A 25,606-nucleotide genomic window follows, 5' to 3' on the forward strand; every position below is an offset into this window, starting at 1 on the left:
CGCTTTCCTTGTCATACAGGCCTGCGTAAACCTCACCTGCCTGAAACCAAAGGCCCACCCTAGCAAGAGGCCACTCCCTCCCCAACAGCAGAACCCACCCCACTGGTCCTCCTGGGCCTCCCTGCCTAGTTCTTTCCCTCCAGGTGCAGCTCAGCTTCCTGACGTGACAGAAGGAGGTGCCTCCCAAGCCTTTCTGCCCTTCCTGTCTAGCCCTCAACATTGTAATCAGGGCTCCTCAACCTGGAATGCCCCTCTCACTCCCAGCCCCAGGTGTTTACCTTGGTGGTTTGCGTTTGCTTCTTTTTCAGTGTAATGGAAGGAAGGCATCTACTAAGAAGCTTTAGGAATGGCACACAAAACCCTTCTGCCTCCATTCTGACCTGGGTAAGGTGGGGATGACTAGAGGCCAGTGGGCAGCTCCCAGGAGTTCTGAACCCTCTCATCCCTCAGCCAGCCACTGCCATGCGTCGATCTGGGCCTTGCCCCCCATCATGGGGGAAGCTGTCGCTGCTGGATCTGACTTGCCCCTTTTCTCACTCGGGCACCCCAGCTGGAGCGCAACAGGGCAGTCACAGCTCACTGTAACCTTGACCTCCTAGGCTCAAGTGATGCTCCCACCTCAGCTTTCCTGATAGCTGAGACTGTAGGCTCACACCACCACACTTGGCTAATTTTTCAAATATTTTGTAGAAACAGGGACTCGTTATATTGGCCAGGCTGGTCTTGAACTTCTGACCTCAAGCAATCCTCCAACTGCAGCTTCCCAAAGGGCTGGGATTCCAGGCCCGACACTAATTTCTGCACATAGAGGTGTGGAGGCTCCTCGAGTAGTAGGGCAGTGAATGAGTGCCCAGACCCCACAGGCCAGAGTGTGGACATCTGTTCAGCTGCCTTAATCTGCCTCTATTTGGCTGCCTTTGAAAAGTAAATGTACATCTTTGTTTGGTTTGGCTTCCCTAACATCACATCCCAAAACTCTCGTAGCAACTTTTCTGAAGACCTGGTTGTTTTGGACAGCCCTTGGACCTCCCTGTCATTTGACCTGAGTGGTGCTGGGTTCACCCCAGTCCAGCAGGGACCACCAGTGCTGCCCCTTCTCCAGGCCTTTTCCCCCACATCCCTGGTCTCTTCCCCCACCCCCCACCGCCCGCCGCATACCTGATCCTCGGTGCGTATCTGAGACGCAGCTGCCCCCGTTCTCCTGTGTGATGGCCCCACCAGCCACAGGGCTCGTCCAGTGGCTTGGAACTTGTTTCATTCACTAACGCACCAGCTCCAGCACTGTGAGGTCATGACTGAATTTGTGAGAAAACATCTTTCTTAACAAGCAAACTAATGTGTACCTAATTTTTATTATGTACCTGGTACATATTAAGGTTTTTTGTTTATTTAAATCTCAGTAATGCCTATTTTATAGTCCCGTTATCCTCATCATGCAGTCAAGGCATGACCTCACCTGGGCTGTGCAGGGGCAGGGCCAGGGCTGGGGTTTGAACCCGGGCTTTCTGACCTGAGAGCTCTGCTCTTCATTACCTTCTGCCTCCTCCTTGTCACCACTTAAGCAGCTTAATACATGCAGAGCTTTTAAAATCAGATTTTCTCGGAGAGCTGTGTGTCTGCAGGTGGAATGCACTTGCACGGGGATATTGGTGTTAAGTTTATCTTCAGAGAATCAGTTTATCAGTATGTTCAGCTCTCTTATTTAAATCTCTATTTTAAAGTTTATCTTCCTTGTAATTCAGTAAACAACCTTCTCCACTGGTTCATCAGTAGTTCACCCTTCCATCCTGACTCATCCCGGTCACCTGATCACCCCTGGCTACCTGCTCTGACAAGCCTGTAACCATCCTTCCCACCAAAACACCCACCCTGCCACTCCAGCTCGGACCCCTGCTCTTTTTTAAATAGCTATTGGGATTAGTCTAGCTTGTGCAGTCGAACCCTGGCCAATAGGGGACAACACAGAAGCAGAGACGACCCCCGTCAGACATAAGTACCCCTTCCCCTCTTGTCCAAGTGTGCGGCAGCCATCATTGCTCCGTCTGTGTGCCCTGCACCCTTCTAGAAGTAAACCGCCTTGCTGAGAGGACATAGCTTCAAATGCCATTTCTTTTGCAGCATCAAAATTTTACTTATAACATTGGGAGGCACAGAGTTGTCCTGAGTCTCTCCCATCAGAGAAAGCCAGCGACCCAGGGCCGCCCGAGAGCAGCAGCACCACACTCGAGACAGGCGGGCAGGCACTGTATGGCCCTGGACATTGTCACTTCACCTGCAGTTTGTCCCCAAAGCCCAGAGGTGCTGTGTTAGAGACACAACTAGTGGGGATCTTTCTGTTCCCACAGAGATTCTGCAGACGGCAGTTGCAGCTAAATCACACTCTGGTAAACAGCGCTGCTGGCAGTGGGTCTTAATATCCACGCCTGTTGTTGAAGCAGTATATTCTGTGCACGCATGGGAAAGCAGTCATTTAAAATGTCTCTGCTTTTTATGGGTCCGTTTTTCTTCTTCTTTCTCACTCCCCTGCCAATTGTTGGACTTGAAGTTTGTTGGAAAGGCCCTTCCTTTATTTTGATTTGTGCCTGTGCTTTGCTCCAAGGCAGGCCACTGGGGGCATTTTTCACACCGAGGACTTGGTTGGAACCAAACGGATGCCTGGCCGGTCTGTTTGTTTATAAGGCAGCCCCGCAGCCTCCTGAGCTGGCCAGCTCCTGGATGTGATTTGGTTTTGCTTCCTCTGGCACCAGGCCCTCCTCCAGGCAGGCGCTTGGGCAGGCTGGTGGGACTGATGGGTAGCCTTGCTGGGGACACGTAGTCACTGTGGCGTTGCCAGCAGACTGTTCTCTCTGGAAGAGGACCGCCTGGTGCCTGGTTGCATTCACTGTGTTCTGTTGTGCAGCGGCGCTCTCTCAGACATCGACTACTTCAGATTCCCTCTAGACAGCTCCCGGTGGACAGGCAGGGCTGTTTGGCCTGCCCGGTGGGCTGTAGTGCGGAATCCTGAATAAGCCCTCTTCTTGGGCTATCAGAAAGGACAGACTGAGTCAGGCTTTAATGTCAACCATCACTCCCAATTTTTCTGTTTCTTCATTGAAAGAAGCACTAATCATTGTGTTCATTAGAAATAACTCAAGTTTTTAAGAGGCTCCTATCCTGTGGGTGCAACTCGAGGGCGCTGTGACCTCCTGAGAAAGCAGGGCCTCTGGGAGTCTGCACACCAGCTGGTCCTGTCTCCACCCGCTTAAGTTCTCAGTTCTCACAACACACGTGTGATGATGCTCGCCCTCCCGTGTGACACAGGCAGCATGGAAACTGCATGGGAAGGTGCTTTGGAAGTGGAAACCGCCATAGTAAGCTGTTAACTCTGAATTGTATCGTATTTCACAGTCCACAGAGTATTCTCCCATATGGTGTTACATTTGCTCTTGCTAATAACCCAGGACTCGCCAAAGCAGACGTAATGCATAAAACATCACTGTGCTCCTGATAAGGCACCCGCGTGTGGCCCTCCGGGCTGTGCAGCTTCATTTCCAGCAGAGCCAAACCAGAGCCTGGGTATTCTCATCCAAATCCTGTATTTTAACTGTTCCATGCTGCCTACCTTCACCAGCATGAGCTTAGGTTATTACATGTTATCACCTTACTCGATGTCGTGCCATGCTTTATGTGAGAACCAGCTTCCCGCAGGGACTTTACAGAGCTTTCAGTAGGGACAGAATCAGGGCAGCCCCTGTGAAGCTGTGTAAAGTAGCATTTGCGGTGTGCAATCCTGCAGTGTTTCCCGAGGACTGGCTGTGTGCAGGGGACTGTAAGATGCCACAGAGAAATCAAGGAGGATACAGACACAGTGTCTGTCCTCAGGTCACTTCTCCCTCACTTGCTCCACCCTTTGCATATAGAATGCTTTCGGGTAATTAAGTTGCTTGCTTTAAAACACACTTTGCTCCACGGGCCACCTGTGTGTAGGAGCACTCTGGCAGTGTCTCTGCACCTTGCTGTCTCTGGCTCCTGGGCCTGTGTCTGTCCATCCCCTGCTGTCTTGCTCTCTGCACCCTCAGGGTGTAAGTCTGGCCCCTCAGCCACCCCACAGGCCTGGCCCAGGGCTGTGTGCCCTGTGCTGGGTGAGCTTCCAGCCACTGCTTCAACCAGAAGATGGAGCCCCTGTTTCCTGCTGTGGAGAAGATGGAGGGCCTTTTCTGCAGGCTTTTACTCTGACTTTCTTGTTTTCAGCCATTTTCTCTGTGCTGTTTTTCTCCTTTCTTCCTGTGACTTTCCCCTTGACTTGTTCTTAGTCTTTCTTTCTCTTTTTAACAGGTAGTGGTCTTGCTATGTTGCCTAGGCTGGGCTCAAACTCCTGGCCTCAAGCGATCATCTTGCCTCAGCTTTAACACAGTGCTGGGACTGCAGGTGTGGGCCCCACACCCAGCCAGGCTTCTCTTTTCTTTACCTTGATTTTAGGCTTCTTGAGTTGTTTTCTTCTCAGATGCTTCAGGGGTTAGTTGAGAATGTTGAAAGTACTAAAGTGCAGCAGCGGCAAGGGGGCAGTCAGCCCTGGTTCCCACCCAAGATCAAGTTTATTTTCAGCTCAGAAGTACTGGCTTATGCCCGACCCATCAAGGGTACAGCATTGCTGGGCATAGGGATGAAAAACAGACACAGCTCCCACTTTTGGCTCTCAAGCCACATGACCCAGAAATACCCGTCATTGGCAGAACCCCCGAGGGAGCCTTTGCTATCTTTTAATTTATTGCACAAACAATATTATAATAGTAAACAATGAAAAGGAAGAAATGAAAGCAAAATTACCCAGAATCCACTGTTTTTGTTATCCCATATTCTTCATACATTTGTCCATATATGCACATAATTTTACTTATTTGGAATTTACATATATTTTGTATCATTTTCAAATTTGAAGATCACTTATTTTATATTGCTACTAATATTTTCAAATTTAGTATTCCATCACATTTACAGATTATTACCTAATCACTTCTTTCTTAAAAATCACAGCGCTTGCAAGGAGTCTTTTCCTGTTCATCTTTGCAGTACATATAACCTTCCCTTCACTGGGCGTGGTACATGCACCTGTAATCTCAGCTACGTGGAAAGCTGAGATGGGAGGATCACTTGAGCCCAAGAGTTTGATGTTATGACGAGCTATGATTGCACCTCTACGCTCTAGCCTGGGCAACACAGCAAGGCCCTGTCTCTTAAAAAACAGCTCCAGTCGAAGCAATAGAACGAGACCCTGTCTCAAAAGAAAAAAGTAATAATATTTTCTTATTTTGGACTTAGAATATATTTCCGGGAATAGGATCAGTAGGTCAAAGTGTATAGCTCTTGATATCTTTTGTCAAACCCTTTTTTTTTTTTTCCCCCCGAGACAGAATCTCACTCTGTTGCCCAGGCTGGAGTGCAGTGGTGCGATCTTGGCTCACTGCAAGCTTCACCTCCCAAGCTCAAGCAATTCTCCTGCCTCAGCCTCCTGAGAAGCTGGGACTATAGGTGTGCACCATTTTTGTATTTTTAGTAGAGACGGAGTTTCACCATGCTGGCCAGGCTGGTCTCGAACTCCTGACTTCATGATCCACCCTCCTCGGCCTCCCAAAGTGCTGGGATTACAGGCATGAGCCGCCATGCCAGGCCCTGCCAAACTTCTTTACTAAAAGGTTTCTGTAATTACACTGCCCCAGATCACACATATATAAGAGTGTCATCTTCAATACATTATTTTCGGAGAGAAAATATTCCTTACTTTGCATATTGTAGGAAACAGACTGTCTCCTGTGGGTCCTGTAAGTGACTGCAAGAAAGGACCAATATTACAAGGCCAGAGACAGAGCAGGCTCCACTGTGACATCTGGACCAAATCTTTTTGGTGAACCCAAGTGCTGAGTTACTGATTAGAGAATGAAGGGGGAGTGGAGGCCAGCATGGGAGGATGGGACAGGAAAGAGCATTTGGTTTCATGTTATTTCCAAACTTACTGATAATTTTAAATATGCGGTTGAAAACAACGAAGAACATGAGTACTCAAGCAGGACTAAGACAAAATGTCTCTGACATGTCTTGATTCCAGCCATTCTGATAGAGGCGTGTGAAGTGATATCTCTCTGTTTTGCTTTGCATCTCCCTAATGACTAATGACGTTAGGTGTCTTTTTACATGCTTAATGGCCGTTTCTTCTGTTTTTTTTTTTTTGAGACAGTCTCTCCCTCAGTAGCCCAGGCTGGAGTGCGGTGGCATGATCTCAGTTCACTGTAACCTCCACCTCCTGGGTTCCAGCGATTCTCCTACCTCCGCCTCCCAAGTAGCTGGTATTATAGGAGCACACCACCACACCCAGCTTTTTTTTTTTTTTTTTCTATTTTTAGTAAAGACTATGTCTTCTTTGGAGAAATGTCTCGACAATTTTTGTAAAGACAGTTTTGCCCATTTTTAAATTGAGTTTGTCTTTTTCCTGTTCAGTTGTTCACGTATTCCTTGTGTTAGCTCCTCAGGTGATTTGCAGCTATTTTCTTCCATTCTCTGGGCTGTCTTTCCAACTCTTGATAGTGTCCTTTGAGGTGGGAAAGTTTTTTATTTTGATGAAGTTCATTTTGTCTATTTTGTTGTTACTGTTACCTGTACTTTTAGTGTCGTATTTAAGAAACCATTGCTTAATCCAGGGTTATAGAGTCTGACGCCTGCATTGACTTCCCACACTTTTATTGTTTTAGCTACCATATTTAGGCCTTTGATGCATTTTGAGTTAATTTTTGTAAATGGCGTGATGATGCCTTAAGTCAGCATACCTTGGACGTTTCAGTCTATTTTTAACTTTGAGAATGTCTCTGCATTGCTTCTCAGCCTTTTGGCTGAGATCAAGTGGAGAATGTCTTCTGCAGTAATGGCAGGAGGAGATGGACTGCTGGAATGCCTCTGGAATTGTGTAAAGCAAAGGTGACTGGAGAGGGGAGGAGCTCCTTTCTTTGCAGGGTCTGCGCAGGACTTGTTCGTGGCTGGGGTTAGTTAAAATGCTATTTCCTTATGCAGCTTATCAAATTGGGAAAAGGCAAAGCCGGAGTGGATTTGCATCTACTCCATAAAAGTTTGCTGTTTTAGTTTGATGATCATATAATAGCTCTGAAAAATATTGTTTTCCATGGATTAATCAGATTACCAACATTACTTTAAAACCACACAGAATCACTCTTTCTTTCTGTGCCACAAGGTGCTAGGACCAGTGACTTCTCTTGGGAGCAGCTATTAGGATCCTGATGTTAATGACAGATAAAACTTGATGTCAGGTAGAAAATTAACCTTGTTCAGGCTATATGAAACTGCCTCCCCTAATCCTGTGTTCTTCCTAAGTAAACCAGATGCAACCTAGGACCTGTGAAGCAGGAAAATCACAAGCTGTTAAGTGCTTGGCACCTTTTGGAATAGTCATCTACCCATCTCTTTTGAAAGTAGTAGTTAGAAAAATCATAAAGAAATAGTCTTTCTAAAGTTTTCCTTCCATTTTAATGCTGTTGTGGTTTTTTTCATCACGTTTTTCACACACTTCACAGCGTTTTGAGGGGCCCAGGCAGGAGGATCACTTGAGACGAGGAGTTCGAGACCAGCCTGGGTAATAGCGAGACCCAATCTGTACCAAACTTCCTTTAAAACATTAGCCTGGTGTGGTGGTGCGTCTGTGGTACCAGCTACTTGGTAGGAGGCAGGAGGAGAACTAGAGCCCAGGACTTCACCACTGCCGTGAGCTGAGATCATGCTGCTGCACTCTAGCCCTCATGGCAGAGTGGGGCAAGGCCTTGTCTCTTAAAAGAATACAGGGTTGATTCAGGATCCTGACAGTAAAATCACGAGACTTCGGAAAAAGAAGAAGAACCTTGGTGCAGCCTGATGCGTGGTGTCTGCGCCTGTGGGGCCTGCAAGTGCACTGCCCGTCGTCGTCTTGAAGGAGAAGCAGACACCTGTGTGCTGACGGGGAGCGGGCACTGGCCGTGCTCTGACCGTGTCTTTGTAGTTCAGCACAGAACCAAGACGCACAGCTTGTGCCTGCCATACTCGCTGGAGAAGCGCACTGTTCCTTCACACAGAAGCACAGCCCTGGGCTGAGATGCACCTTCTGAGCCCATGGCTGTCCTCAGCCTATCTCAGACCCCAGCTGAACGGTGCTTCGGAGCCAGGCATAAGGCGTGGAGCTCAAGTTTGCTCCCATAAGCTGGCTTGCCATTCCATGATACAAACTTCCTGTAAAAACACCACAGTTGTCTGTAAGGTAAATGGAAGTAAGTCCCAGGACACTATCCCTGTCCTCCCGTTGTCCAGTGTCTTGTAGAGGGCTCTGGCCAGGTCAGCAGGCACTGTTTTTCCTGTGAAAGTGGGCACCTCCATGGCTTCTGGAAGAACTAAAGAGAGAGACTTATAGCTGGCGAGGAGCTCCTGGGCACAAGCAGCATGTGGATTTACTTGTGCCTCCGCCGTGCTTACGTGCACTGGCGTCGATTCTGTCGCAGAGTTTTTGTGTGTGTACACTGAAATGTGAAATTACGTGACAGCAGACGCTGCCCCTTCCACACAGTGGGGTTCATCTGCTTGCACGGGCGGTTGGGAGAGACCCTCTGGAGTGGGCTGGAGGCTGCTGACCTAGCGTTGAAACCGAAGACCAGGAACACAAGCAGATCAAAGCAACAAGTGGGCAAGTGGAAGCAGCTCTTGGCGTAGTTTCCCACCCCCCACCTCGCTGAGGAGTTTGTGGACAAACTCTGAAGCACGTTGAAGAGCACAATCTGCATTTGAACATTAATTGGAAGATCTCTGTGAATTCACTCGTTTGCCACCAGAGTGCCAGGAGTGAGCTCCGTTCTTGGGGTGCTCTGTTAGCCCCCAGTTTTTGCTGCGGCCTAAGGCTCTGCTGGAGCCGATGGTACCGAGGCTCCATTCCTCCGCCTGACTCCATGCTGCTGCGACTCATCTGCTGTGGGAAAGAAGCGCCCTGTGGACGGATGTTTCCGCACCTCTGGCTGAATTTCTGCTCAGGCGCCTTCAGCCAGCGGTGTTCTCATCATGACCATCTGCTTCTATCCCATGAATGGGCACAGAGACGCGGCCCCTAAAGCAGCTGGATCCAAAGTCTGGTTCATATCAGACGACTTATTTGATCAATGTGCCAATCAAAAGAACTTGAAATCCTGTTGTGCAATGAATTTCAGAATCGTGCTCTGGGCTCTCCAGTTTCCCTAAGTGTAATTGGAGCCGTCAGTGGAGAAGAGCAGAGAGAGAGAGCTTGGGTGTTCAGAGGAAGGGAACCAGTGAGAGACAGGGATGGACCTGAAGTCTATTTAACTTGAAATATTGGGTTCAGAAACCACCGCAATTTAAATGCATAGGAAGACCACTGGTTAGGCAGTGGTTTGTTTCCAGCCTGGATTCTGAACTTGTCTATCCCAAAAAACTGCTGCTGGCACCCTATGACAGTCAGAGGCTGTCCAGGCTGGAGGGGATCGGTGGGGGACATCTCGGCATGGCTGCAGCACACGGATGCTGTCGGGTCGGAGTGGAACCATGACCTGCCGTATACATACCTTTCGTATTTTTGCTGTTTATGCTATTTTTAGAGTGTCCTTATTTTACATACTAGAAATTTGCACACACATCAGGTGAGTTGAAGAGTCACAGAGTAAGTTCCTTCTTAGCCTGTGGCAGGATGGCTCCCACTGCTCCTGCTGTCCCACTGCCCCACCCCACCCCGGGGCCAGACTCTCCCAGCCACTCCTTCTCCCTTCTTCCTGATTTCCCTAGTTGGGTTTGAGTCAATGTTCTCTCAGTTGTCAGGGGTTTACACTTGTGTGCGATTTTTTTTTTTTTAATTTGGCTTTTATTTTAAGTTCAGGGGACATGTGCAGGTTTGTTATATAGGTACAACTGTGTCACAGGGGGTTGTTGTACAGATTCTTTAATCGCCCAGGCATTAAGCCTAGTGCCCAGCAGTCATTTCTCCTGATCCTCTCTGACCTCCCACCCTCCGCCTTGACTTGGCTAAAATGCACCAGGATCCTGTCACCTCAGCCCATCATGGTCTTTGTGTGCAGAGGAGGGTTCTTACGCCCAGCCACTTAGCCAGCCCGGGTGAGTTTCAGAACCAGGACACATTTAATAACACACATTTAAACTGGGTGGGTGATATTGCGGCCCCAATCTGAGTCTTTCTCAGATCCTCCGGTGACATTGCTGGGTGGCCTGAGCTAGGAGGCAGGGTGAGGACTTAGGCAGATGGAGGAGTGTGTATTTCCGTGTTTTGTTTTAATTAATTTTTTAACTGACAAGATAATTTAGAGAAACTTTTAAAACTGGCAAATAGAATCTTCAGCTTTGCCTTCAGTTCCATAATCTTAGGGTGAACTCGTGGCTGTTACCCCCAGACAATACATCTCCCCTTCACCGCCATGCAGTTCCCTGCTTCCCGGAGGGTACCGAGGAGTTGGACCAGGTGCTGCTGAAAAGGAGCTCGGTACAAGATTTCAAAATGTTTCAAAGGAAGAACTTCCCAAATCTCAAATACACAGAACTTACTCAAAAAGGGCCCCTTCTCGTGGATATTTTTAAGAGTCCATTTTGCCACGCTGCTGCCTGGCATGGGACCTCTGCAGCAGCTGAGACGTTTGGCAGTTTCTTCAAGACCTGGAGTAAAACCGTGCCTGAGATCAAATCTGAAGAGACTGGGCTTGGACAACCCATCTGACTAAATTTCTATCCCAGCTCCAGCTTCCAGAAACCTTATAGCGAGAGGCCTGTTGCTGTGGGAAGACAAGAGAAATGAATGTCTGCGTTTTTCCAGCAAAGCGTCTGCGCTGCGCTGGAGGGTCTTTTGTCTGCGTCTTTGGGTTGCAGAGGAGCTGTGATTGTGCATGGCCTGTCTTGGCCTCCAGCCCAGTTTAGAACTCATTCTAGCTGAGCTCTTCTCTCACCTGTACTTTGAAGAGAGTCAGGGCTTGGCTCTAGGTCACCAGGCGTGCAGCCATTTCAGAGCTCTGCAGCGACAACAATTTTGTCCTCGTCGTAGGGACTGACTGATTCTAAAATGATCTGCTCGAGGCGGCCCTGGAGCCTTCAGCAGTGCTGTCCTCCAGCAAATCGCCAGGCTGCGTTTCACATCAGGTTAGCTTTTTCCGGGTTGTCGCTAAGTAGTAAGTGCTGAGCATTTGGTGCTACTGCAGCACCCTCCTGTCCCTGTTTGCAGCGGCAGCAGCTGGTTTCTGGCTGGCCAGTGTCTGCTCTGCCCTGTGGATGCACGCGGAAATTGACACAGTGAACTCTGGCATGTAGGGGAAGGTTGGGGGTCAAGGACATGGCATCTTTGTATAGAAAGAACAAGTTGGATGGCAAGAAAGATATATAATGATGGGTCATGTTAGTATTTGGTTCTTTATAATTTAAAAGAATCATCTTTAAAAAAAAAAAAAAGAAAAGAACTGAGTTTTATGGGTTTGCCACAGGCCATCCTACATCCAAGACAAGAATAAGTGAGGCCCCAGCAGTCGCCTGTGTGTTTAGTGGGAAACGCCCTCTTTAGGCCATCAGCCCTATTTTCCCTTGATCTTGGAACACCATGGCTTCCGGGGATCACAGTCCCAGCCGCTGCCCCATAGCTGTTCCTCAGCACTGCAGTCATGAGAGCACTGGACTGAATTAGGACTGAGCATCCCTGGCTCTCAAGGGGTCCCTGGGTGAGAGGACCAGAGTTCTGCAGGCATTTTCACGTGAGAAACTCCAGTTCTTTGTGGCTGCCCCACTTCCTGACTCAGCTTGGCCTTCTTCAGGCAGCTTGGTGTTATTCCCATCTAAGCTCTGTCAGTATGTAATATAAACAATTCATGTCATTGATAGTTTCTTAGGTAAAAACAGGTTAAGATTTGAATCAGGCCCAGGAGCACGGAGAATTTGAAGTTATCCCAAACAAGCTGATGGTAAACGTCCCCTCCAGGCCTGGCACAGCCCGGAGCTACTGGGGCGAGGTGAAGCTTGCTGTGTGTTGTGTGTGTGTTTCCTGCGGCTGAGGGGCATGAGCGTTACCTCTGTGGAAGAGGCTTACGTTTTTAGGAAAGAGTTAGTTTTCTGCTTTTGCAAATTAGTGCCGACTCTTGGTCAACTCAAGGACAGTGGAGAAGGGAGAGGCAGGGAGCCTCCCTTTCAGTCTTGGCGTTCTTCGAAAATAGACAGATTGCTAAAGTATAGAAAAACTAGGTGGCTTCCTTAAATGGTTTCCTCACTTGACTCATCACTGTAGGAATGCCTGCGTTGACACTCTTCCCCCCACCCCCCGTCTCCCCCCCGTCCCCCCCATCCCAATCCCTTTTACTTTTCATTACAGGACACTTTTCAACCATTCCGTAAAACAGTTGAGAGGATAATAAAGTCAACCCTATATATATATTATACCATCTAAATTTTACAATTTTTGCTCTGTTTTGTTTTTATGAGTATGTTTGCTAAATTACACCGTGATGCTTTTCCACCCAAATACTTAAAGAATCATTTCTTAACAAACTGACATTTTTCTTATAACCAAATTATCTTAACTGTTTTTGTTTTGAGACAGTCTCGCTCTGTTGCTAGGCTGTAGTGTGATCGCCAGCCTCCACCTTCCGGATTCAAGCAATTCTCCTGCCTCAGCCTCCCAAGTAGCTATGACTGCAGGCACCACAGCAGCTATTTTTTGTACTTTTAGTAGAGACAGGGTTTCACCATGTTGGCCAGGCTGGTCTCAATCTCTTGACCTCATGATCCACCTGCCTCCACCTCCCAAAGTGCTGGGATTACAGGCATGAGCCACCGCACCCAGCCAACTTTTTAATGTCTTTTGAACTCAAATGGCAGAGCCCTTGCAATTAGCATTGTTCCCATGGAAGGTGTTTTCCATTGCCATGCCAGGCTCAAGCATCCAGCAGGTGCCTAAGTGGATCCTGGATATTCAGCCAGCTCTGACAGTGGGGCTGTAGCCCAGAACAAGACAGATGGGATTGGTTCATTATGTTGGCTGGCAGAAGGCTCAGCTGAGGTGTTCATCTGTATTTCTCTTACTAAATGGAATCACTGGTTTTCCATTTTGCTAGCTTGCTTCTGTAGCAGGGAGGGCAATTATGAAATAGCAAACGCCTGTACTTAATTTGTAGCTTGTCCTGATTACTGGCCTAGAAGCTCCTAAATAGAGTCAGCTTTTCTGAACACTACAGAGTGCAGTTGCAAGTTAGGAAAGTCTCTTCTACTTTTTTTTCTTCTAATAATACTAAAGGCATACTTTTTATTTTATTTTTTTAAGAGAAAGGGTCTTACTGTGTCCCCCAGGCTAGAGTGCAGTGGCCCAATCATGGCTCACTGCAGCCTTAACCTTCTGGGCACAAACGACCCTCCTGCTATAGTATAGCCTCTTGAGTCCTCTGAGCGAGGGCTACAGGTGCTTGACCATGCCCAGCTAACTTTTAAATGATTTATAGAGATGGGGACTCAACTGTGTTGTCCATGCTGGTCTCACACTCCTGTCCTCGAGTGATCCTCCCGCCTCAGCCTCTTAGAGCACTGCAATCACAGGCATGAGTCACTGCATCCAGCCAAAAAGCGTACTTTTAAATTTAGTTACAAATATCACATGATTAGCACACTAATTTTATGTGGGGATGTTTGTTTATTGCTTTGTTTTTGTGTGTGTGTGTGTGTGTGTGTTTTTACCTGCTGGATTAAATGAATTGCTGTGAAATAAATTTGCTTATTTTACCTTTTTTTTTTTTTTTGAGACAGAGTTTCACTCTTGTTGCCCAGCCTGGAGTGCAATGGCACAATCTCAGCTCACTGCAACCTCTGCCTCCTGGGTTTAAGCGATTTTCCTGCCTCAGCTTCCTGAGTAGCTGGGATTAAAGGTGCCTGCCACCATGCCCAGCTAATTTTTTGTATTTTTAGTAGAGATGGGGTTTCGCCATGTTGGCCAGGCTGGTCTTGAAATCCTGACCTCAGGTGATCCTCCCGTCTTGACCTCCCGAAGTGCTGGGATTATAGACATGAGCCACTGCACCGAACCTATTTTACTTTTATTTGTGTATTTATTGACACTTTGAGCCATATTCAAAAATTCCTTTTTGAAAAAGAATATTTAAAGCCAGACACCTCCAGCAGTTTGCTGTATCTCTAAAATACACAAGTCTGTGAAAGCTTCAATGACAGCTTTATCAGTGTAAATTCTAGAGACTTCACGTGCCAGCCAAAGTGAAATACGCCACCTACAGCTTCTCTGTCCCACTCAGTACACCGAAGAGGTCTGGTCAGGATACAGAAAAGCAGCTGCCAAAGACTGAAGATGAGCAGGGATAGCAGGGACTGGAGTCAGACTCGAATAAAGTATGGAGATGAATCTCTAAATGTAAAACATTTTCTTTGGGAAGCAAGATTTACAGTTCAAGGTGTACATGCAGGCCACGTGGTCTTCAGTATATCTGATGAACAAAGAAAAGGTTGGAGGTTTGATAAAGAGAAAGTGTTTCGTGTTGCCCTTTGAAAAGGTTCATTGGTACTTGTAAGGTTTTTGGGATCTGGCAAGTTCAGACTGAGTGGGTACAGCTAGTCTTAGAGTCACAGCAGGTTGTAGCAGTTGCCATTAGTTAAAACTGGTTTCAGGTGACAGCAGGCAGTTTCAGCAGCCAGGCTGCCAGAGAACTACTTTCCTGGAGGAATGTTTTGTGGCCTGAGTGCTTTTTCCAGCCCTTGACTCTGATTGAGTTGGGTATGACAAGAATGACGCAGTTTGTATGATCAGCTTTCACAATGACAGCCATGAAGGGGCTGCGTTTCAAGGGTCTTTTCCTCTCCTTTGCTATGGAACTGCACGGGGAATGCTGATGGCAAAACCTCCAGAGAAGCCACTTACGTCTCTACCACTAGAGAAGCGAGGACTCTGCATGTTGGCGAGAGCATGGGTGTGCCACACTCCAGCACATCATATGTTCACCTTCCTGCCAGGAAGCTCTCCTTGTTCAGGAATTTTTATAGCGCATCTGTCCATGGCGGGAGGAGTGGCCAGGTAGGGTGGGTAGTGGTGTCCTAGGACCAGTTCCGCAGGGATACCCAGGGATAATTATATATGCATGGGCCAAGTCTGAAGGTCATGGCGGAGGCCACTTCTGTGCAGTGGGATGGGAGTGTGAAGGCTAGACTGACGCACTTTCGCATGACACACGTCTGTGTGGATTTGGGTTTTTATAGTGACCACCATTTCCTTTTATGCCAAAATAAATCAGCATGATTCAGTGTTGTGTAAAAGATATGAAAATGCTAAGCTATCTCAACATGGTGGGTCTTCACTTTTTTATGGTAAATACATGTGGGATTTTTTAATTAGGAGAAGACAAAGGAATCTTCGTTCTCAAAAATGAAAACAGCATTCAATAGTTACTTATATGATACTTGACAAGGTTACTGAGCTGAACATTAATTTGTTCTTCAGTGTTAAAAGAAAACTCTAGACAAATTAGATACAACAGAGTTTAATTGAGCAAAGAATGATTCTTGACTCAGGCAGCCCCAAAACCAGAGTAGGTTCAGAGCGACCACGGGCTGCCATGTGGCCGGATACCATTCGTGGGCAGAAAGGAAGCTGCAGCTGCAGCTGGTTTGGCTTCCGCTGGGTGTCTGCCTTGTTTGAGCCCGGTTTGAACTGTTGGCTGCCTGTAGTGGTCTGAGACTCAGCTGCCTGTCACGAGAGCAGGTTGTAAGCTGTGTACACATCAGGTCAGGTTACAGTTCACTACGTATATGAAACCATAAAACATGTATGGAGGCAACTTTAGGCCAAACTTAACGTAACGCCATGAAAATTGTGAAGCCACTTGTTTGCACACCCAGCGTGGATCAGTCATAATTCTTGCTTCATGCCGCACTCATCACTAGTCAGTCTTTGGCCTCCTTTTAAGTATGTAGTTAGCTAACAGTTGTTTATATAGCACAGTGCGTTTCCGCAGACCACCGCCCAACCAAAACCCAGACCTTGGTGATTACCTGTGCCCACCACACAGGGCCCTTGACACACACGTGCTGCCGTCCCTACCCCGTGACTACTGCCCTGAGTGCTAGGCTCATCATCCCTTCCATGCCCTTTCTAAATTGCTACCATGTATCTTGTGCAGTCATTAAGATCATTACCTTTCTTTCAGATTTTAAACGTGTTAAAAGCTTTAATGCTGAATGTGATTTTGAGGACTCTTTTAAAGAGATACTTTTGGTTGAAATGTGGACATTTTCCACTTAGGTTGTGTTGCTAGCGTTCCTCCACACTGATGTGGACAGCCAGAGCGCTCCCCTCTAACCGCCTGTAACATTCCACTCTGCGAACACACCGTCTGTGCGCCTGCTGCTCTTGAAGGGACGCTCGAGCTTTTCCAGCTTTTCCCCTTGTTTGTTTGCTTTGCCCAGTGATACATTGAACATTCTTGTCCGTATGTTCTTTTGAACACGTGCAAGAATTTCATTGATACTGGAAAGTAGAGTTGCCAAATCATTGTGTATGGGAAAGTTCAATTTTAAGAGATAATGGGAAGGTGTTTTCCCCAGTGGCTGTGTCATTTTACACTCCTGCAGTGGTGATGGAGATGGCTTGTGAGCCACGTCCTTCTCAGTACCTGACATTGCCATTCGTGTACACTTTTGCTAACTGAGGAGGTTTAGAATGATATCTCATGTAGCCTTGATTTGCGTTTCTGATATCTCGTGGTGTTGAACATTTCCTTGTGTTCAGTGGCCATGTGTGTTTCCTCATCTTTGAAATGTCTGTTCACCCATTTTTCTATTAGATTTTTCATGCTCTTTTGGATTTGTATCTAGGTTTTTAATCCTGGTTGTGAGAGATATTGCCCCCACCTTTGTGCTTTTCATTTTAAGACAACTACAGGTGTTACCAAGGTTATGTGTCATCGTGACTTCATAGATCTCCTTCAGCATCTCTTGGATTTTTCTCCCCTCTAACTTTAGCTAGTCATCTGAAAGTGTCTTCCTCATGAGTCTTTTTGTGACAAGTCTTCTGAGGCCATATGTGCCTCTGAGAGTATTTTTATCATGCTCACACATTTGAATGACAGTTTGGCTGGATACAAAAATTCTAGGTTTTAACTTCTTTTCTTCAATAAATTAAAAACACCAGCTGGGTGTGGTAGCTCACACCTGTAATCACAGCACTGTGGGAGGCTGAGACAGGAGGATTACCTGAGATCAGGTGATCAAGACCAGCCTAACCAACATGGCAAAACCCCATCTTTACTAAAAATACAAAATTAGCCATGCACGATGGCAAGCACCTGTAATCCCAGCTACTCAGGAGGCTGATGGAGGAGAATCATTTGAGCCCAGGAGATGGAGGTTGCTGTGAGCTGAGATCACACCCTGCACTCCATCCTGAGTGACAGAGTGAGTGAGACTGTGTCTCACAAATAAATAAATAAATACACTACTCCATTGTCTTCCTGCATCCTGTGTTAGTCTGATTCTTGTTTCTTTGAATGTGATCCGCTCGTTCTTTCTAGAAGCTTTGTATGTATTTTCATCATCTTTAATATTCTTAAACTACATGGTAAGTTACCTAATTTATGATGTTTTTTATCTGTATAATGCATCATAATACCTCACAGAATGTTGTGAGGATTAAAAAAATAAAAGGTATAAAAGACATATAACAATGACTGCCAAATCATAAGCACTAAATATCAGCTGTGTTATTGTATTCAGTTTTGTGGATTTTTTGAACAGTTTTTTTTTTTTTTTTGAGACGGAGTTTCGCTCTTGTTACCCAGGCTGGAGTGCAATGGCGCGATCTCGGCTCACCGCAACCTCCGCCTCCTGGGTTCAGGCAATTCTCCTGCCTCAGCCTCCTGAGTAGCTGGGATTACAGGCACGCACCACCATGCCCAGCTAATTTTTTGTATTTTTAGTAGAGATGGTGTTTCACCATGTTGACCAGGATGGTCTCGATCTCTTGACCTCGTGATCCACCCGCCTCGGCCTCCCAAAGTGCTGAGCCATTTTTATTGCTTTGACCTTTGCCTGTTCTTTGACCTTTCCTTGCTCAGTAACATTGTAATGTAGGCGAATGAAAGAAATCGTATAAAATGTGAAACCAGTTGGTAGCAATTCTGGTATAAAGAGAATTTGTATTATCGTGTAAAGTGAAGTCTGCGTTTTATCAGTGACTGATTTACCCATGCTACTCTTACGCATATAACCACACTATAATAAAGTTGCATGATGTTCCCATTTTAATTTTTTATTTAAGGGGACATTATATTTTCAGTAGCTTTATAATCTTACTTCCAAGTCAATAATTAAGATATTTTTATAATTTTAAAGCCTCTGTCTACTAATTCCCAAATCTGGCCAACTATGAAACTGTTTTTATTAACTGTTTTTTCTCTTGATTTTAGACAGTATACTCTCTGGTATGGATGAGACATTGTAGACACTCTAGATTCTGTTACTTTCTTTTGGGCAGTTACACTGATCTTGTAGAGGCTTGGTTATAGGACTAGGCTCTTTCAGCTTTGATCTTATTCTAGGGTGTGGTTCGTAATCCCTCTGGGGTGTCCATGGAATGCCTCAGATGTGATCAGGCCCTGTACTTTGGCAGGACTGGATCTCCTCTGTCTTCACTGTGGCCAGCGGATGTCAAAATCTCTACTCTGCATTTTCAGCCTTCCTTCTGTCTGCCATGGGGATCCTGGGAATATCCTGCGTGTGTGCCCTTCAGGAGCCAGCCTCTGACTTGGGGAAGGTTTACCTGCGGGTTTTGGCTCTCATCTTCCTAGAGCTTTTGCCTGCAGCGTCCTGGCAGCCCTGAACCTGGCCTCAGCCCAGCAAGGTTGCTGTCTTTTAGTTGCATGCTATCCCCCACATGCTGTGTGAGTGAGCAGCACCCTTGGGAAAAGCCAGATGAAGGTGATTCATGCAGACTTATTCTCATTTTCTAAGGGTCACAGCCCTTCCATTTCCTGCCTGCATTTGTTTGTTGATCAAAATCTTCAAATGGCATTTTAATATTTTGTCCAGAGCTTATCATTATTGGCAAAAGGATTAGTCTGAGGTAAGTGACTCTGTCATGACTGGACTCCAGAAATCCCAATCAATAAGTACATTATGGATAAAAAGACAAAGTAGTATGGTTTCCATAGGACTCAGATTCAAAAATGCATTTCCTATAGATTATTTTTATCCACGGAGAAATTCTAGTTTACCTGGGAGCACTGCAGGAGAGACACGTGTCTGCGCACCACCCAGGAGAGCATCTGCAAGTGAAGCCAGCAGAGGAGACCCCTCTGAGTGGCACCGACTGGCTTAGGGAAGCATTAGGGCCACACAGGGCACTTGATGCCGTAGGAAAGGGCTGCTGTCTAGCTTCAGGCAAACATGGGCCCCACTTTATTTTCTTGGCTCTTTGAATGATAAAACACTGACTACTGCAGCCACAACCAAGAATATAACCTCCTCTCTGCTGGTAGAGCTAGGTATTGCTTCTTGAGACAGTGAGCATGGCTGGCAGCCACGCACGGGGTCCAGGACGGCCAGCTTAGCCTCCCCACGCCCTGCAGGGCTGCAGTTGTGACTGTCTTCACACCCTTGGCTCGTTATCTTCCTGCTTCTGGATCTCTTGGGTCCTTTGTGTCTTTCCCATTTCCTACCCACTGCTACAGGTGCCCTCCTGGGCCCCCACTCCCATAGAGGAATCACTTCCACTTCTCCCCCGGAATATGCCTGACCCTTACACTGTGCCCTCCCCTGGGCCAGTGGCCTTCTCCAGGCTTCTTCCATCTTTTACTTTGAACCAACAGTCCCTGAGTGCATTGTGGAGATGTGCGTACATGCTTTGCACCTGCCATTATGTTTTTGAGGGGTGTGATTTGTTCTTAATTTTTAAAGTAGGGGAATTAAACATTTTGCATTTCTCCTACTAAAAATACTACCTTGCCTTTTTAATCTGCTGCCTTGATTCTGCCCCACTGTGTGGCAGCCTCCCTGATGGGAGGAGAGATGGTTTCCTACCTCCCGTTGGCGCCACGTTAGAGAAAGCCTGTCGGCTCCTCAAGCACTCCTAAGGATGGATTCGCCTCATTTGAAGCCAGCTCTGACCTGTAGGAGTCTATGATTGTGGAAATGATAGAATTGAATTTGCATTTCTTCTGTGTGCCTCGAGGCTACTCATTTATTCCTCCAGCAGTCTCCCCAGCTCACTTCCTTCAGAAGGAAAGAACAGCAAGTCCAGTCCACCCAGCAGCTCGTTTGGAGACTGCGCTTTATTAACATCTCGGCGCTCTTCCCCAGAGACCGGGCTTCATGTGGCTGCAAACGGCTTCTCTCCTTTCTCCTGACAACTCACCGTGGCAGCTCTATAGTCTCGCGCCTTGACAGGATGGCAATGAGATTTTCTTTACAAATCTAAAAGCTGCCAGAATTAAGGAAATCTGAGTGTATTGGTTCACCATGGCAGCCTCTGTCCCGCCTTTAACTCTTTCCTTTTTCTGCAGGCCTGTTGAATTTTCCAGGTGACTATTCCGTTCGTGCTGTTCACATTCTTTTCTTTCTCTGCAGGTTTTGCATGCAGAAATGTGTCAGTCTGGTGCCTGGCGTCACACTGGATTTGATAGAAAAGTAAGTAAGATGTTTAAGCTCTCGTGGCTCTCTGGACCTGATGAGATTCTTCTCCTTTTTGAAAGCTCTTGCTTCTCAGAAGCACTTTCTATCAGTGTGGACATGTTCCCTTTCATGTGGGCATGTTCTTTTGTTCTCTGATTAAGGCTGTGTTTGTGACTGTCACACTGGGGCTTAGTGCAGGAGATAACCGAACATGGGCCATATGAAAAGAAAAATCATAAAAAACAATTCCTTTGAAAATGTAAAAGGTCTCCAGACTTTAAACCAAACCAAGAACACATTGCTCCGCATACAAATCATTTCTGCTGCCACTGAAATGATAGCTCGATCGTAGCTAGCGCTTACCTGACGTTCTGAAACTGTCCCTTTAATAGTCTGTAACTTTCCATCCCTTACCCATCTGTCTCCATCCAGTTTCCATTTTACTGTCTGAGGGCAAACTGATTTCAGAACCCCAGTGATGACATGACGGAGGTTACTCAGGCCTCCTGCGAAGAGTCAGTGGCACTTGCCTCCTGTAATCTTTCCGGTCTGTCTCTTGCTGTGATCTCTTCGGATCTGAAGCGGTGTCTCGGGACCCGGAGCGCAGCCTGCACTGCCTTGTTCTGTTTGTTTGTGCGTCGGATACATCGTGACTCATCCTGAGTCATCCAGGCAGCGTGGAGAACTTTGGAGTTATTTTAAATCCTTTGGCTCAGAACCCCATTTCTTCTAGAATTTACATGCAAGATAATTGTTTTCTGCATCTTAATATTCAAAGTTAGATCTTAATATTAGGGCCTGAATTTAGTAAATTAGACAGGAAAAGCAAACCCACTTCCATGTTTCTCTCCTAAAAACGTACTTGCCTTGCATATTAAGGGAAATATATAAGAATATCCCACGTAAATATTCACTGGGGTACAGTGAGCTCCACTGTGGTTCACTACCACCATGGAACGTGGCTGTGGCCAGGGAAGCTACACTAGTCCTGATGTGGAGCGGCCTGCCAGAGGTACTAAGTGAGCAGTACCCAATATGGGTACTTTCCAAAGTCTTTCCAAACAGTGCACACTGTGACTTAGAAGGCTGTTTCCAAAGGCTAAACAGATAGTGGAATCTCTGAGAAGCATCACATGGAAAAGAACTTTTAAAAATTGAAAAGCATTGGACCGAATGATCTGCACTCTCCTCCCCTTCTGTTTGCTTTGATTCCCTGACGAGATTTCAGTTTTGCAAAGCTGCTGCATGAGGTCTGTGTCCCTGTCATTGCTGTGCGTTTTCTGTGGGGTTTCACTTCCCGCTGTGTGTTCTGAGTTTTCAACTATTACCTGTACCATATATATTGGCCCCAGCCACCCCCACCCCCACCACACACACACACATACATCACACACACCAAACACCATACACACACATATACACCACACACACCCCCTACACACACGCACACACACACCACACATGCCACACACACATCAGACACACACGCTCACACACACCTGCACACGCCACACACACACCAAACACCATACACACACATATACACCACACACACACCCTACACACACGCACACACACACGCCACACACACCTGCACACACCACACACACCACACACACACCAAACACCATACACACACATATACACCACACACACACCCTACACACACGCACACACACCACACATGCCACACACACACTCACACCTGCACACACCACACACACACCACACACACACATCACACACACACGCCGTACACACACCAAACACCATACACACACATACATATACACCACACACACCCTACACACATGCACACACACACCACACATGCCACACACACACGCACACACACAGCGAATGACTATCCAAAATCTAAAAATACAAAATCGGAAATACCCCAAACTTTTAAAAAATTTTTACATGAATTAAAAAAAATAGACATGGACATCTTGCTATATTGGCCAGGCTGGTCTTGAACACCTGGCCTCAAGCGATCCTCCCACATCCACCTCTCAAAGCGCTAGGATTACAGGTGTGAATAATTCTGGTCGTGCCAGGCCAAAATCGTAAACTTTTGAGCACTGACATGCTACTCAAAAACAATGCTCATTGGAGCATTTTGGACTTTGTGTTTTCAGATTAGGTATAAATTCAAAGAACTTAACTGGTAAGTATAATGCAGATATTCCAAAATCTGAAAAAATCCAATATCCAGGACACTTCTGGTTCCAAGCATTTCAGATAAAGGGATACTTAACCTGCGTATGTTTATATATAGATATAATTTCTTAACCCTATCCATTAGCGTTTCCGAGTTACATTTTATCCTAGCTGGGCTGGCTTACTCAGGCAGCTCTGGTAGAAACTGTCTTGCCTCCCTGTGGCTATTTCCACAGTTTAATCCTCTGGAGGTGGGAGGGCTGCACTGTCCTTTCTCCTCCACTGGGTATCAGGAGCCTGAGCCTTGCCCATGCCTCCACCTCTGTGTGGAGTCCCGTCTCCATGGACAGCTGGCGTGTGCTGTCCATTCCCTCCTGGCCACCTGTGCCCGTGGCTACTCCAGACAGGACTCTGCTGGCACATGTTGAGCCATGTGTGCTCAGACAGCAACACGTGCTCCACATCTCCAGAGCAGAAAGGCTGTTAAAAACCACCGAGTGATTACAGCAGAAAATTCTTTGAAGTTCTGGAGTCAAACCCCCTTATTTACTGAAAGAGAACCTGGTATTTCATTCAATTCAGCTTCTGGGTGGCCTTTTCTGCCTGGTTTGGGCAGGGCTGGGCTAGAACTCAGGTCTCAAGACAGCCCCACTGTGGTCCGCCCACCACACGGAGGTCTTCCCTTGAACAAGATTTTGGTGGCAGAACAACCAGCTGCTGCCCTGTTTCTTTCCAAAACTGAAAATGTGCACAGTCACATGACATCCTAAGCGTGATTCACAAAAGAAAAAAACTTGTAAATTGGACTTCATCCAAATGTAAAATGTTTACTCTCTGAAAGACATTGCTAATAATATGAAAAGACAAGCTGTAGACTTGGAGAAGATATCTGCAAGTCACACATCTGACAAAGGACACTAGTGTCCAGGATGTATAAAGATATCTCAAAACTCAAAAATAAGGGGGAAAAACAATTAGAAAATAGACAAAAGACACAAAGAGACACTTCACCAAAGAGGATTTGGGGATGGCAGATACGCTTATGAAAAGATCCTCGAAATCTTCAGCCATTAGGTAATGCAAATTAAAGCCCCAGTGAGATACCACAGAAACCTGTACGTGAATGTTTATGGTAGCTCTGTCCGTTACCCCAAACCGGAAGCAACAAAAATGTCCCTCCCAGGGCAAATGAATACAGACTGTGGTGTATCCATATGGTAGAGTTCTGCTCAACAGGAAAAAGGGACAGGCTTTCGCTACACACCGCCATACAGGCGGTTCCCTGAAGTATCACACTAAGTGTCAGAAGCCCATCTCTAAGGGTGGCACATGGTCCAGTTCCATTTCCGTGACCTTCTGGGAAAGACAGAAGGTGGGGTTGGAGCAGAGATGAGCCTTTGCCAGGGAGTAGAGTTGTGGAGAGTGTGGCTGGGAGGGGCTCGCGGGAGCGGCCGGGGGTGTCTTGACGGTGGTGTGGTTGCAGATCCACCCAAGCATTCTAATCTACAGCATGCGCACCTGCGGAAGTCATTTTGCTATTTGACAACTGAAGTCAAAGTAATGTGTAATGTAGGGGAGGAAAAATGCCACAAGAGTAGGCTAGAGAGTGCAGACTGGAGGCAGCACAGGGCTGGCCGCTGCTGTGGGACAGCAGGCCTTGGGACGCAAGGGGTGCAGAGAAATGGACACCTGGATCTGGGAGAGGAAGTGGATTTCTACAGCAGTGTGCTCTGTTATTTCTTGGGAAGATACCTTCACAATTATTATTATTAAAATGGGATTGAATGAGGATTAAAAACGAGAAGCAAAAACCCTTCCACATCCATGGTGGGATGTTAGTTATTTTCATCAAATGTCCTTTCCTCAAATCATGACGTTAGCGTTTGCAGCCACTCTTGTTCTTCCCAGAACCAGTGCATCCCCTCCCTCCCCAGCACTGAAGCCTTCTCAGCCAGTGTGATCATGACTGCTGGAGGTTAGGGCAGTGTCCTCGTCTTTCTTCTGTCTTCCCCTCTCCTGTACCAAGTGATGCTATGAAAGTGGCTAAATGCTAAAGGTTCATTTATTTATTTTTAATGTAAAGAAGCAATTAACTGTTAATAGTAGGCAGTTTTCAAAACACACCCTGATGAGGGACTCAGGGTGTGAGGGCGAGAGTGTGGTGGGAGGAATATGGGCGTTGGAGTCCAAGCAGCCCCATCTGGCCCTTCTGACCCCTTTTGAGCCATACTCACTGGGCACCTCCTTGCTTCTGGGTCTGTCTCTGTCCTGCAGAAGGGACCCCGCTCTGGTCTCACTAGGCAGCAGCGGTGCCAAGAGCATCGCACATCCTGACACAGCCATGTCTACCTCCCAGCAGTCACTTCTGCCTTCTCAGCACTTCCCAGAGCTGCAGCTTGGATGGTGGCTGCTGCCACTCCACGTTTCTGTAGTTCTGTAAGCGCCTCCCATGTCTCTCCATCTTCCGTCAGCCAAGGCACCTATGACTGCCAGGCACCATTGCCCTGGCCCCACCGCAGTTAGAGAGAGACGGCAAGATACCAGAGAGGTCGTGCTCTCCAGGCCCATTGTTGAGATGAATTGGCTTAGCAGGCTGTTTTAGCCCATTCTCACACTGCTGTAAAGATATTACTGAGACTGGGTATATTAGGGTTCTCTAGAGGGACAGAACTAATAGGAGTTATATGAGAGTTACATATGGGAGTTAGTATTAACTCACATGGGCCACAAGATCCCACAATAGGTCGTCTGCAAGCTGCAGAGCAAGAAGCCAGTCCGACTTCCAGAGCTGAAGAAC

General features: G+C 46.9%; 1 protein-coding gene across 5 annotated transcripts in view; it reads left to right on the forward strand.

Annotated features, from left to right (window-relative positions):
• RPTOR (regulatory associated protein of MTOR complex 1) overlaps nt 1-25,606 on the forward strand; it is a 424,873-nt gene that overhangs the window by 219,973 nt on the left and 179,294 nt on the right. For all 5 annotated transcript variants that reach the window (XM_054256583.2, XM_054256581.2, XM_078374864.1 and 2 more), the window contains one exon: nt 20,602-20,661. In XM_054256583.2, the coding sequence (XP_054112558.1) occupies nt 20,602-20,661 (60 nt within the window). The remainder of the gene's footprint in view (nt 1-20,601; nt 20,662-25,606) is intronic.

Source organism: Callithrix jacchus, chromosome 5, assembly GCF_049354715.1.
Source record: "Callithrix jacchus isolate 240 chromosome 5, calJac240_pri, whole genome shotgun sequence".
Taxonomy (NCBI): Eukaryota; Metazoa; Chordata; class Mammalia; order Primates; family Cebidae; genus Callithrix; species Callithrix jacchus.